Source organism: Ailuropoda melanoleuca, chromosome 2, assembly GCF_002007445.2.
Source record: "Ailuropoda melanoleuca isolate Jingjing chromosome 2, ASM200744v2, whole genome shotgun sequence".
NCBI classification, from domain to species: Eukaryota; Metazoa; Chordata; class Mammalia; order Carnivora; family Ursidae; genus Ailuropoda; species Ailuropoda melanoleuca.
Window position 1 is genome coordinate 6183359 of NC_048219.1, and position 12112 is coordinate 6195470.

General features: G+C 58.3%; 1 protein-coding gene across 3 annotated transcripts in view; it reads left to right on the forward strand.

Moving 5' to 3' along the window:
- Positions 1-1438: 1438 nt before the first annotated feature.
- Positions 1439-12112, forward strand: part of RPS6KA1 (ribosomal protein S6 kinase A1) — a 31079-nt gene continuing 20405 nt past the window's right edge. The window contains exons 1-4 of one of the 3 annotated variants that reach the window (XM_034647309.1): positions 6821-6992; positions 7177-7346; positions 10032-10148; positions 10413-10494. In XM_034647309.1, the coding sequence (XP_034503200.1) occupies positions 7287-7346; positions 10032-10148; positions 10413-10494 (259 nt within the window). In that variant the 5' untranslated portion in view covers positions 6821-6992; positions 7177-7286. Of the gene's footprint in view, positions 1483-6820; positions 6993-7176; positions 7347-8878; positions 9221-10031; positions 10149-10412; positions 10495-12112 lie in introns of those variants that run through there. The other 2 variants (XM_034647314.1, XM_034647302.1) reach the window with 2 other exon arrangements.

A 12112-nucleotide genomic window follows, 5' to 3' on the forward strand; every position in this document is an offset into this window, starting at 1 on the left:
CCCTACTCCCCGGCGCTGACCAGCCCAGCCCTCCCCCCAGGTCGCTGAGAGATGACAGCATGTATGTGCATGTGCGTGTGGAGGGGCCTGCGGAACAGCGGCCCCTGGGGAGGATTAGGATTAAGGGGCTCAGGGGGCAGGATGTTCTGCGAGCAGCAGGGAGGAGCTGCTCCAGGGGCAGGGAGGTTATGTAATGGGCAGAACACAGCTGTGCCTGCTTCTGCCAGGCAAAGCCGCAGCTGCCCTGTGGACACAGCCCCTGGCTGCAAAGCCCTGACCTGCCCTAGGCTGGGTCTCGCTGACAGTAGGAGCCTCGGTCTGCCTCAGCGCACTCTTGCTGTGGCAGGAGGGGTGGGGACAGCTCTTCAGGCTTCCCAAGGCCTGGTTACTCACCTCATATCACACAGGAAAGGGATGGGCTGGCTTTGGTATATCCCTGAGGGCGAAGTCTAGGGGCTGGGAAAAGCAGCACTGCCTAGAAATGGGCCCCAGTGGCTGCCTCTCTCCAGGTAGTTCCCCTGCGGAGATGTGGGCTCCTCTTCAGCAGACCTTTTCTGAGCATTTCCTGGGTGTCAGAGACGGGATTTTGAATCCCCACTTATCAGTTGTGTGACCTTAGGTGCCATCGCTATGCTCCTCTGAGCCTCAGTTTCTTCATCTAATAAATGGGGACAGGGCCTGCCTCCCAGGTCAGGAGGATTTACTGGTGCCACAGGTGTGAGGCTCCGAGCCCAGTGCCTGGCATGTGGCACGGGCTCGGAAGAGAGCAGCTGTTAGCACCAAGTCCTAATCTCTGTCTTCCCCCTGTATTAGGAAGGCAGGCCTATATGTACATAGTCCCTGTCTTGTGGCCAGTGGTGCAGGGAAGGGATGCAGGGGCACAGTGTGGCAGCAGTGATTCTGCCTGGCAGGGGCAGGGGAGGAGTCCCAGAATGGGGCAGGAACAGGGCAGCCACCATCCCCAGGCTGGACACTTGCGCAGACTTGGCCCCCTTGCATCCCTGCAGCAATTCTGGGAGGTGGGTGTAACTATCCCCGTGTTACAGATCAGGAGACTGAGGTCTCTTTGCAGTTGATTCGTTGGCGCAGACTCACAGTTTGTCTCCAGCAGAGCTGGGAGCCATACATGCCCTTTCCTTCTCCCTGGGAGGAGGTGACATTTGAGCTCAGTCTTCAAAGATGAGGGGTTTGCTAGGCAGAGAGCATGAGGGAGGGAGGAGTGGGAAATGCTGGAGAGGGGCTGTTGGAGGAGGGCTTGATACCTGCGCCCCACAGTGAAAGTGGAGGTAGAGGGCCCTTGCCTACCTAGCCTCCCTAGCTGTCCGGGACAGCCACACGGGGTGGGGGTGGGGGGGGCGTTCTGGTAGGGTCTGTTTTTGCTCTGTCCCACCCTGGTAAGTTCCAATGATATTCCCCCATCTCCCTTCTCTTTTCCAGAATGGACAGGCTTCAGGGGAAGAAGCTGGACTTCAGCCGTCCAAGGTGAGGACCAAGGCAAGCACCCTGAGCAAGGGACCGTGTGCATGGCTGTGGAGGAGGAGGGAGGCCCACCTAACTCAGCCTTCCTCTCTGGTCCCACCGAATCCTCGAGGCGACCCTGAATCCTCGAGGCGACCTTGGGCACAGAGATCCCTTGCTCCAACTTTCCCCTTGCTCCCTCCCTCCCTCTCTTTCTTTCTTTCTTTTTAAGATTTTATTTATTTTTTAAAGATTTTATTTTTTATTTGCGAGAGAGAGAGAGAGAGAGAGAGAGAGAGCGCCCAAGCGGAGGCAGGGGCAGAGGGAGAGGGAGAAGCCGACTCCTGCTGAGCGCAGAGCACAGGATATGGGGCTTGATCACAGGACCCTGAGATCACAACCTGAGCCAAAGTCAGCCACTTAACTGACCGAGCCATCCAGGCACCCCTAAAGATTTTATTAAGTAATCTCACACCCAGCGTGGGGCTTGAACTTATATCCCTGACATCAAGAGTCACACTGGCCGACTGAGCCAGCCAAGTGCTCCTCACCCTTCCGATTTCTTAGGCGAGGGGACTGCGGCGGAGACAGGGTCAGGAGCAGAATCCAGGCTAGCACTCTGGCTCCTTCTCACCCAGGCCACTTCCTTGGTTTATTTCCTTATGGCAGCTGGGCTGGCTGTAAGGAAAGGGCTGGAGGCACCGGTGACAGGAGAGGCTCGGGTCAGCTGGGTGTGATGAGGGCCTGGAGTCTTCTGGGTATGTGGTGCTGGTACATGAAGGGAGGGCACCTGGTGACCCCCCAAGTCTAACCGGCCCAGCATGTGGCACACTGGCCGTTTCTCTGGGTTCCCACCTCCCAGCCCTGGGCTGGTTCCTTCCGCCCTACTGTCTTTGCTTCCCCTGGGCGCCTCCCTTTAGCCCTTCAGTCACTGTTGCTGGTTTTGTGTGTGGACCGAAGCACCAGGGGCTGTGTGACAGTTGTGTGACCTTGGGTGGGTCCTTTGTTCCTTCTGGGCCTGGGCTTTCTCTTCTGCTGGGAAAAACCACACCCAGTTTTCAGGAGCTGTGAGGGCCCAGAGCCGCTGGCTATGGGGTGGGGAGGGCTTGGGAAGCTGCCTAGGAAGGACGGAGCGTGGGTTCTGAACTGTGTTCAGGTCCTGGCTCTACCCTCACTATTTGAGGGTGGTATTTGGTCAGAGGTGTTCTCTCTTCTGAGTCTCCCTTTCCTGATCTGTAAGTTGGGGACTACGGTGCCTATGTCACAGGAGCGATGGGAAGGACGGATGAGCTAGTGACCGCCAGGCGCGTAGGACTTCAGCCCCGGCAGCACGGGTACCCCAGGATTGCTCTGCTTCACTTCCTTCCAGTGGCCGCACCCCCTAGACCTGGGTCAGCCTGGGCACCACACTTGCCAGAAGCTCGACCTTTGAAATAGACCTAGGGCTGGTCCCCATGTTTGCCTTGTCTCAGCCTCCTAAGATAAGGGAGCTGAGCTGCCTGGGGTGGGGCAATGTGAGATAAGTAGGCTCCCACCCCTCCTCTGATGGGGACTGTGGCCACTTTGGCCAACAGAGGCCAGACCAAGTGATACAGACTCTGGGTCCCTTGGTTTGTCTGGGCCCCTTGTCTGGAGAATCTCCTTCCACAAAGTAGCTGCCTCTAGTCGCCTCGGAACAAAACGAAGGGATTCGAGGAAGAACCAGGATGTTCAGATCTTGGGGTTCAAGTTCTGGGGGTTGCAGGGGAGCTTGCAGCTTTGGGGAGCAGGTGGTAAGCTACCTCAGGAACTACAGGGGCTTGTTGGGAGAGGGTAGGAGCTTATATTTGATCTCAAGCCTATGACCCCTGCTCTCGAGCAGAAGACCCCGGGATGGGAAGAGAGACAAGGCTGGAGATAGGCGGACAAGGAGAACCTTGGATGCCACATTAAGGAAGAGAAAGAGCTTAACCCATACCTGGCCCCACACCAGGCGCTTTGCATTTACTTTTCACCACACCCCTGATGTAGAGATTGTTACTATCCCCATTTTACAGATGAGAAAATTGAGGCCCAGGGTCACATAGCTGGTGAGCAATGGAGTCAGGTCTTGCTTGACCACAGGGCCCATACTTCTCCCAGCCCAGAGAATACTGCGTGCTGAAGAGGGGGAGTATTGGGTCCCTGGGACCCCAGGTTGCACCATTTCTAGACACCTGCCCATCTATCTTTTCTGTGGCATCCCCAGTGGCTACTTCTGGGCTCAGCGCACCAGGGGGCACTCAGCCTGTGGTCAGGACCTCATCACTTGGTGCCGTGGAATGAGCTGGGAGCAGGCCAGTTTCTCCTTCACTTATCAGACTTTTGGGTCCCCGTGCTGTGGCGCTGGGGGACCCTAAAGCGAAGTCAGTACCCCTAGCCTCAGGTTGTTCTCAGGCTTGAGGAGAGGGTGGAGACAGGCAAGCTGTGTGGTGGTGGGTCCTGTGATGGCGGAGAGCGTGACTGTGGGCACAGAGAATCTCCATTCCGTGCCAGGCCCCATACTGGGCAGAGAGGTGGTGCCAGGCCACCTTGCCAGGTGCCCACATTTCTGCCAGTGAGGTGGTAAGATGAGCACGTCCTGGGGAACCAGCCAGGGGCATCTGCTCTCCGGGCTGAGCGTGCACCAGATGGATGGTTACTGCTCTGCGTGGCAGAGGAGGAAGCGTCGCGGCGGGCTGGAGGGTGCCAGGCACCTTCCCTGCAGAACTGGCGTTTGGCTGCGCCTCCAAAGGCAGGGTTTGGCAGCCCCAGAGAGAAGTGGGCCTTCCAGGTGGAGAAGAGGCAAAGAGGGGCCCTTGGGAGTCAGGCTTTCCGAGCTCGGAATCCTGCCCCTTTGTCATTTGCTGTAGAAGCTTGGGCGGTACTTTGCTCCTCTGAGCTTCAGATGCTTTTCCTGTACAAGAAGAATAGGGTCCACCCCTCAGGGCCACCCAGAGGAGGGAATGTGATATGTATAAATTAAACAGTCCCACAAAGTTTGTTGTTGTTTTGTTTTGTTTTTTGAGATTTTATTTTTAAGTAATCTCTACACCCAGAGTGGAGCTCGAACTCACAACCCTGAGACCAAGAGTCACCTGCCCCACTGACTGAGCCCGCCAGGTGTACCCAAAGTTTAGTGTTTAATGCTTGCTTATTTTATTCATTTTAGGACAAAAGGGGGATTTGGGTTTTAGCAGCCATGGTATGGACAGCAGTCCAGGGCAAGAGCTCCCCGGATCCAGTCAGCACCCCGGCACACCTGGTGTCCTCAGGCAGACTGGGGCTCCATTCACCCTCCCCCTCTCCACGAGGGTGACCGGGCACCCCCGGCCCCCTCCCCCGGCTATCTCCGGAGCTGGACCCCTTTGAAGCGCCTGCAGGTCTATTTTGAGAGCTGAGCGTCTTCCCCCTCCCCTCCTCTCTTCCTGTTTATGAAACCCTGATCCATCCCGGATCCCTCATGCTCCCCTGGCTGGAGCACAAGCAGGATGTGACTGTGGACTTCGGGGAGCCTTGGAAGCCTCAGGTGTTGGGGGGAACTTCCCTTGGACTGGCCAGGCTAGGCTAGCCCACCCTTCCAGGCTCTGGGACCATGTGGCTGGGCTGTGTCCCCTCAGCCGGCCCAGAGGAGACTGCAGCAGTAAGACTGCCCGCCCCATCCAGGGAGAAGTCCTGTTTACAACATCCCGTTGTCTCTGTGGCCTGCTGTACTTGTAGCAAGAGCCTTCCAAGAGTGGAATATTTAGTTTTAACCTCTGTTTTACAGAGGGGGAAACTGAGGCTCAGACAGGGGAGGGAAATTTGCCTGGGAGCACTCAGCTAGTGAGTGGACAGTTCTTAACTTGCTACCCTGCGCTCCTGGTCTCAGCCTCCTCTTCGTGCGAGTCTCTGCATAGAGTGTCTTTGTTTCCTTCCTTTCCACCCGGTCAGCTCCTGTTCATCCTCACGGTTTAGCTGGACGGCACCCTCTCTGGAAGGTCTTTTGGGACCTCACCCCCAGCAGGTAGTTACTGCCTGTAGGATTGTAGCCGGTTGTGTTTTGTATTTTCAGGAGCTGCCTGAGAACAAGGCCTGAGTGTTAACATGTGCGCCTCCTAGTGTCGGGCTCGTGGCTTGGGGACGGAGCCCGGGCCACTAGCTGTGCCGGATGTCCAAAGGGGAAGCAGGCTCGCAGGGAGGGCGATAATGAAACGCTTGAGTGTGGGCTTTGGAAGCAAACCCTCTTGGATTTTGCCCTTAGCTGCCCCCCTTTCTAGCCATGTGGCCTTGGGCAAGTCACTTTCTCTCCGAGTCTCTGAAATGGGATGATATTGTCTCTCTCAAAGCTGAGACACAGGGCCTGGCAGAAGCCACACCAGTAGAGGTCAAAGGAAAGAACGGCCTTGTGCAGTACACGCTCCATTTAGAAGGGGCACAGTTCTCATTGTCACTCATGCCAGCCCTGGCCTAGTGCAGCAGGGACGCCTGGGAACTGTGGACCTCTTCTCTCCTCACCTGCCCAGGGGCACGCTGGGAGACAGATCAGGAGCGATCTGTCCCACTGGAGGGGTAGGCCTGGGAGGCCCCGCATATGCTGCCAGCCGGGGAGGGGGCTGTTGGTGTCCGTTACCACTGGGATCGCAGCTGGGTTTGGGCTGCAGCTGGTGGAGGGAGGCCCCGGGGTGGGGACCCTAGAGACCAGGGATCAGGCTGGGGGGCTCTAGGCTTCTTTCCCAGCTGCCTTGTGGGAGGAAGTAAGTTAAGAGGAAGTATCTATAGGGGGGGCAATGGGGCAGGGACCAAGGGATGTGGTCTGATGCCTGTGCTCCCCCACTCCTGCCATCAGAGGCATCACAGCCCCAGCACAGACCCTCCAGGGAAGGCAGTTCCGAGACCGGTTCCTTCCTGTTGCCCCTTCCTGTACCCTGCTAGCCACAGAGTCTTCCTTTGCTTCTGAGGGATTTGAGGATTGGTGGGGGGCCCAGCTGACTCCACACCAGAGAGCTTCGGGGCTCCCCAGGCTGTCCCAGCCTCCACACCCCTGCCTGCAGGAGCTGGGTGCAGCGAGCGGCCTGTCCTGGGAGGTCTCTTTCACAACCGCCAGCAGGCCATCATCAGACTGTCGTTGGAGGCCCTTTGAGGACTGGAAGGGGAAGTCCGTGTGTACGTGGGGGCGTGTGTTTCCACATGTCTGTGGAAATGGTTTCCGATCATCGGCCTGTGTGTATTTGTGGGCGTGCCAGTTCCTGTGGGGGTACTGGTGTGACTGATGCAGCCAGGCCACGTGGAAGGGGGCTGGGCCTGGTCAGCCCCTGCCCCACCGCTACCTTCTCCTTCTCTCGGACTTCTGTGAGGTCCTTGCTAGGCCCTGTAGCCCTCTTGTCCATCCCAGGGCCCTGGGCTGGCGGTGCCTGCTCTGCGGTTGCCATTATGGGTGGGCCCAGCCATAGGAAGGTCACTGCCGGGGAAGGGACTTCTGCACTGTGGCCTGGGGCACTCAGAGACCTCGACCTTGCTGACTTCTGCCCCACGTTCTCTCAAAGGGATGTTTGCAGGTGCTGGGACGCCCATTGTGTCACTGACTCTTGTGACTTTTGTCTGTGTTCTAGTCTCCCCTCCTTAGGATCAGAGGAGATGAAGAGGCTCTATCCCTGGGCCCCCCTGGAGTGATGGGCTTGGGGTCTGCTGTGTCCTCAGCAGGGGAGCCTGGCCCATCTTCTGTCCCTCCTCCCTGCACAGGGGGAAGTGAGAAGGAGGGGGTCAGGGACCCTGCCTTCTGGGCCGGGAAGGCTGAAAAAGCAGAAGTAGAGGAGTAACGGGGCCCTTTGGCCACTGGCTTGAGACCCACCATGCAGACCCCGGCAGATTTCCCCAGGGGTGAGAGAGACTCGCTCCCCTGTCCCAGAAAGGTGAGCAGAGGGTTGGTTGGCCTCCAGCTGTATCTGTCACCGTGGCCCTGGGCAAGGAATGCGCTTGGGAGTGGCTCTGTCCCCTGGGGTTTCCGGGTGACTGCTTCTGTCCCCAGGGAGTGTTCTCAGAGGCAGGCGCGGAGGCTCAAACCTCAGGGCGGGGTGGACAAGGGTTGCTGTGTGCCTTGGCTCACCTAAGCCCCTCTCTGAGCCAGGCTTTCTCCTGTCCTGCCCAGGGTTACACTCAGGGGCCTGCAGAGCCTGCAGCTTTTGTGGCCGTTCAAGGTCCCCTGAAGATGGGGCTGTGGCTGTCAGGTCCTAGACCTAGAATGGGAAGTCCCTGGACTGACCACAGTATTGAGGGAGGGGGTGGGCTTGGATGTGCAGGGCATGGCTTTGGCTGACTTACCTGCTCGCCCTTTCCTGGCACTCGAGGCCTGCTGACCCCAAGCCAGGGTAACTAGGGAAGGGTTTGAGTGCAAGGCGGCTCCATCGCTGTCCACTCTCAGCCCGGGTGAGTCACTGGCCCTGGGCCTCGGTTTCCTGTATCTGCAATGGGGATAACAGATTCGGGAAATTTGGATCTGAGTCAAAGCCATCAGATTGCATTCAGGAGATGTTCCTCTCAGCCCACTGCCTTGGTCCTGGGCCCTCTGCAGGCCCTGGCAGGGATGAAACCTCAGAATTGTGTCTGCCACAAATAGTGGGCTGTTCCCCCAGATGCGGGGTGTTTGCAGGTGATGTCCCCTCAGCTCTTCCCCCAGTCCTCCCCCCACCACCCCCCCGCAGCAGACCAGCAAGAACCTGGAGCTCTGCCCTTGAGTCCTGGGTCTGGCTTTCTGTGCGTCAGGTCTGCATCTCTGTCCGTCCCTGTGGGCCTCGCTGACCGGCTTTGTCTTTCTGCGGCCCACCTGCCTGTCTTGTCGGTTCCTGTCTCTACCTGATGAGTGCCTGTCTTCACCTGTTGGGTACATGTCACATGCTGGGTGCCTGTTGGGTTGTGTCCCCTTCTGTCTCTGCCTGTTGAGTACGTGTCCCCATCTGTCTCCACCTGTTGGATGTCAGCCCCCATCTGTTTCTGCCTGTTGGGTCCCCATCTGTCTCTGCCTGTTGAGTTCATGTCCCCTTCTGTCTCTGCCTGTTGGATATATGCCCCATGCCCTCTGCCTGTTAGGTATGGGTCCCCTCCTGCCTCTGCTTTTTTGCGTCCATGTCCCCATCTGTCTCTGCTTGTTGGGTGTGTGCTCTTCCTACCTCCCCTTGCTGGGTATGTGCCCCTATCCATCCCTGCCTGCTGGGCCCGTGTGCCCTCCCACCTCTGCCTGATAGATGCCCACCTTCATCTGCCTTTCCCTGTGGATGCCTGCCTCTGCCTATTGGGTGTCCCTCTTTATCTGCCTCTGCACGTTAGATGCCTGTCTTTGTGCGTTGGGTACCTGTCTACCCCTCAGCAGCTGTGTTGGCATCGGGCTTTCCCTTTGCAGACCCACGGGGAGGATGATGGGGGGAGAGGGCCAGAGGGCAGCCCTCAGGCAATAGGGAGGGGGGGAAAGAGAGGAAGGGAACGTGGTAAGATTGTAGGCCTGGAGCTGGGAAACCACAGGCCCCGAGTGATTGGCCGCCCTGAGCTGGGCCCAGCCCCCGCCCTCACCGTGCACATCCGCCTTGGGCCCGGCCACCTCCGAGGCAGCCCCGGACGCTGCCTGCTCCTGCCATGGTGCCTCGGCCCTGCCGGGCGAATGGAGCAGGATCCCAAGCCGCCCCGCCTGCGGCTCTGGGCCCTGCTCCCCTGGCTACCCAGGAAGCAGCGGCCCAGGACCAGCCAGACCTCTCTGCCTGCCCCTGGCCCTGGCTCTGGCCCCAGGCGGGACTCGGTGAGTGTGCCTAGATGTCTGGTCCTGGCCTGGTTGTGGCCCTCGGAGCAGGTGCCTGGGCAGAGAGTTTGGCCTCAGTTGGCTTTCGGCTGTCCTGGCCCCGGCTTGGCCCTGCTGGACGACTGGACCCTGCCCAGACTTGCTTCCTGGGGAAGTGAGGAGGCGCTTCGGGGCTCCAGGGCAATAGCGGCAGATTGGAGGGAGGGCAGAAGGGTCCCGGTACAGCTAGGATCTGGCAAAGGGGTTTTTAGTAGACTCCTATGAAGGAAGTTTCAAAGGGTGGATCATGGAGTCTCTGGCCTTAGCTCCTGTCCACCGACTGACACTTAGTGGGTTGGTGGGGGTAGTCTCTGGTGACTCTTGGTTCCCTGTGCATCTGAGCCCTGTCCTTCTGGCCAGAAGTATCCTATCATCCACTCTGACCAGGAACAAAAGCCTGGCTCTGCCTCCCCGGTATGAGAACAGACTCTACTTCCTATTGTGGCAAAACCAAACCCTGTGCAGCCGGGGGAGGGGAGTCGCGCAGGCAGGACCTGGGCCGTGCTTGGGCACCCCTTTGGGCCTCACCGGGGCCAGAGCAGCAGGAGCAGTAGGAGCTGTGCTCACCTGACTCGGCACCTTGGTTGTTTGACCCTCTCTGGCCTTTGAGGCCCTTTTGGTGTTGATGAACCAGGAGGCCGGCCCCATTAGTATAGCTGTCTGGTGTGGCCAGCAGGGCCTTGTCTCCAGGGGACTGGGCTTGGATGGGGACCATGTCCCCTGCTGGCCCGGATGGGACCCACCATGCTCATCAGCTCTGTCCCTCCATCAGGATGAGGGCATCCTCAAGGAGATCTCCATCACGCACCACGTCAAGGCTGGCTCTGAGAAGGCCGACCCATCCCATTTTGAGCTGCTCAAGGTTCTGGGCCAGGGATCCTTTGGCAAAGTGAGTCGTGAGCCCACAACGGGGAAGGCAGCATTGGTCGTGTCAGAGGCGGGGGTGAGGGGTCACGTTGGGGTTCAGAATCAGAGGGCAAGGGTAGATGGGTCTGAGGGGAGGGCAGGAGGTCACCTTGGTACCCAGGGAGGACAAAAGGTCAACCTGGGGCTCAGGAAAGCTAGAGGTCAGCCTGGGACCTGGAGGATGGGAGCTAACGGACTCTGCCCCCTCCCCAGCTTCTCCTCTGCTTTTTCCCTGTTGCCGTCTCAGGTCTTCCTGGTGCGGAAGGTCACCCGACCTGATAGTGGGCACCTGTATGCCATGAAGGTTCTCAAGAAGGCAACGCTGAAAGGTGAGCGAGGGTCACCTCCCCATGCAGAGCCAAGGCTGGGCAAAGGATTGAGGGAGACAGCCCAGCTCTCCAGAGTGTTCGGTCTGATGGAGGAGATGGCTGTTTCCAGGAGCACCTGACCTGAGGGTAGAGAAACAGGTCTGTCCTCAGCCCCCCTTCCCCTCCCTGACCTCATGGCGAAGACAGGGTCCATTCCGAAGAAAAGACTTCTGGGGATTAACCTTGTCCTTCCCTCCTCCCCCTAAGCCAAGCACCAATGACCATAGCTGAAGGGGAATGTCTGGAAGGAAAGCAAAGGGTGAAAGCAGTGTACGTGTGACAGGGGCCTTCACACGCCTGATACTGAGACTAGTTGGGCAGAGTTGCTTCACGATGCTTGGAGAGTCTGTGGGAGACCTCTCAGGGTGGAGAAAGGTGTGAGGGAAGAGGCAGCCAGGGAGGATAGAAGAGGGGGAGTTGAGGTAAGGCCACAGAGATGGATAGCAGGGAGGTTCAGAAGGGAGCCCAAGGCCAGGTCTAGAATTCCCAGGCTCACACAGGGCATGACAGTGGTTGGTAATGGACTTTGGGCTGGGCAGTGACCCATGAGCAGTCTGGGAACCAGTGTAGCCACTGACCAGGGGGAGTGGGCCCTGGCTGGGGTGAGGTGGGGGGGATCAGAAGTATTGGCCTTGCAGACTTTAGGGGTCCTGTGGCCTGTGAAAGGTTGTTTCTGGGGTGCTGTAGCTTTGGCAGGGGTAGAAGTCATTCCCCAGGAGGGATGACGGGAGCCATGGAGGGGAGGATGGAGGACTTGGGCACTGCTGTGAGGGTCTCCCAGGTCAGGGCAGGAGTGGCCGAGCCAAGCCTGCAGTGTGGGGCGGTTGGGGCTGTGAGCAGGGAGCCCGGGGATGGTGGGTTGCAGCCTCACAGAGGGTAGGCTCACATAAGGAGGGGCCACTTGAGCTGTGCCTTGAAGGATGAGTTAGGACTAATCCAGACTAAAAAATAGTAGAGGAAGGGTACCCCAGGAAGGAGAAGCTGTTTGCCTGAGCAAAAGTGTAAAAATGTAAGGTATATTTGGGAAACGGTGGCTGGAATAGTCCAACTCTAGCATGGTCCATGCCACATCTGGTGAGGGAAATGAAAAAATAAGAGAGTGAAAAGTGCTCTGAAGGGGCAAGCAGGAACACTGTAGGAGAGAGGACCCTAATTCAGCCTGGCAATTTAGGGAGGACTCGCTGGAGGCAGGTGAGGCCTGAGCTGAGTCAAAGAAGAACCTGCTGGGGACCCGAACGCCCAGGGACTTTGAGTCTTAAAAAAAAAAAAAAAAAAAAAAAAGTATGTGAGGGTGCCTGCTTTGACCCCTGAGTCTGAATTTAGGCCCAAGGAAAGGAATCTCCCAGGTGACTATGCTGTCCGTCCCCCAGACCAGGATTAGGGATTTTTTGTGCCAGGTAGGGAGGGGGCTGGTAAAAGCATCCCAGGGAGAGCCTCGGGGCTAAGGGTACCCAGAGGACAGAACAGGTTGCTCAGATGGGCTGGATTGAACGGCCTTTGATGGGGCACAGCGGGAGATGGGGCTCGAGGTTCTGGCAGGGCACCTAGGGCCCAGCCCTGGGCACTGCCGTGAGGTGTG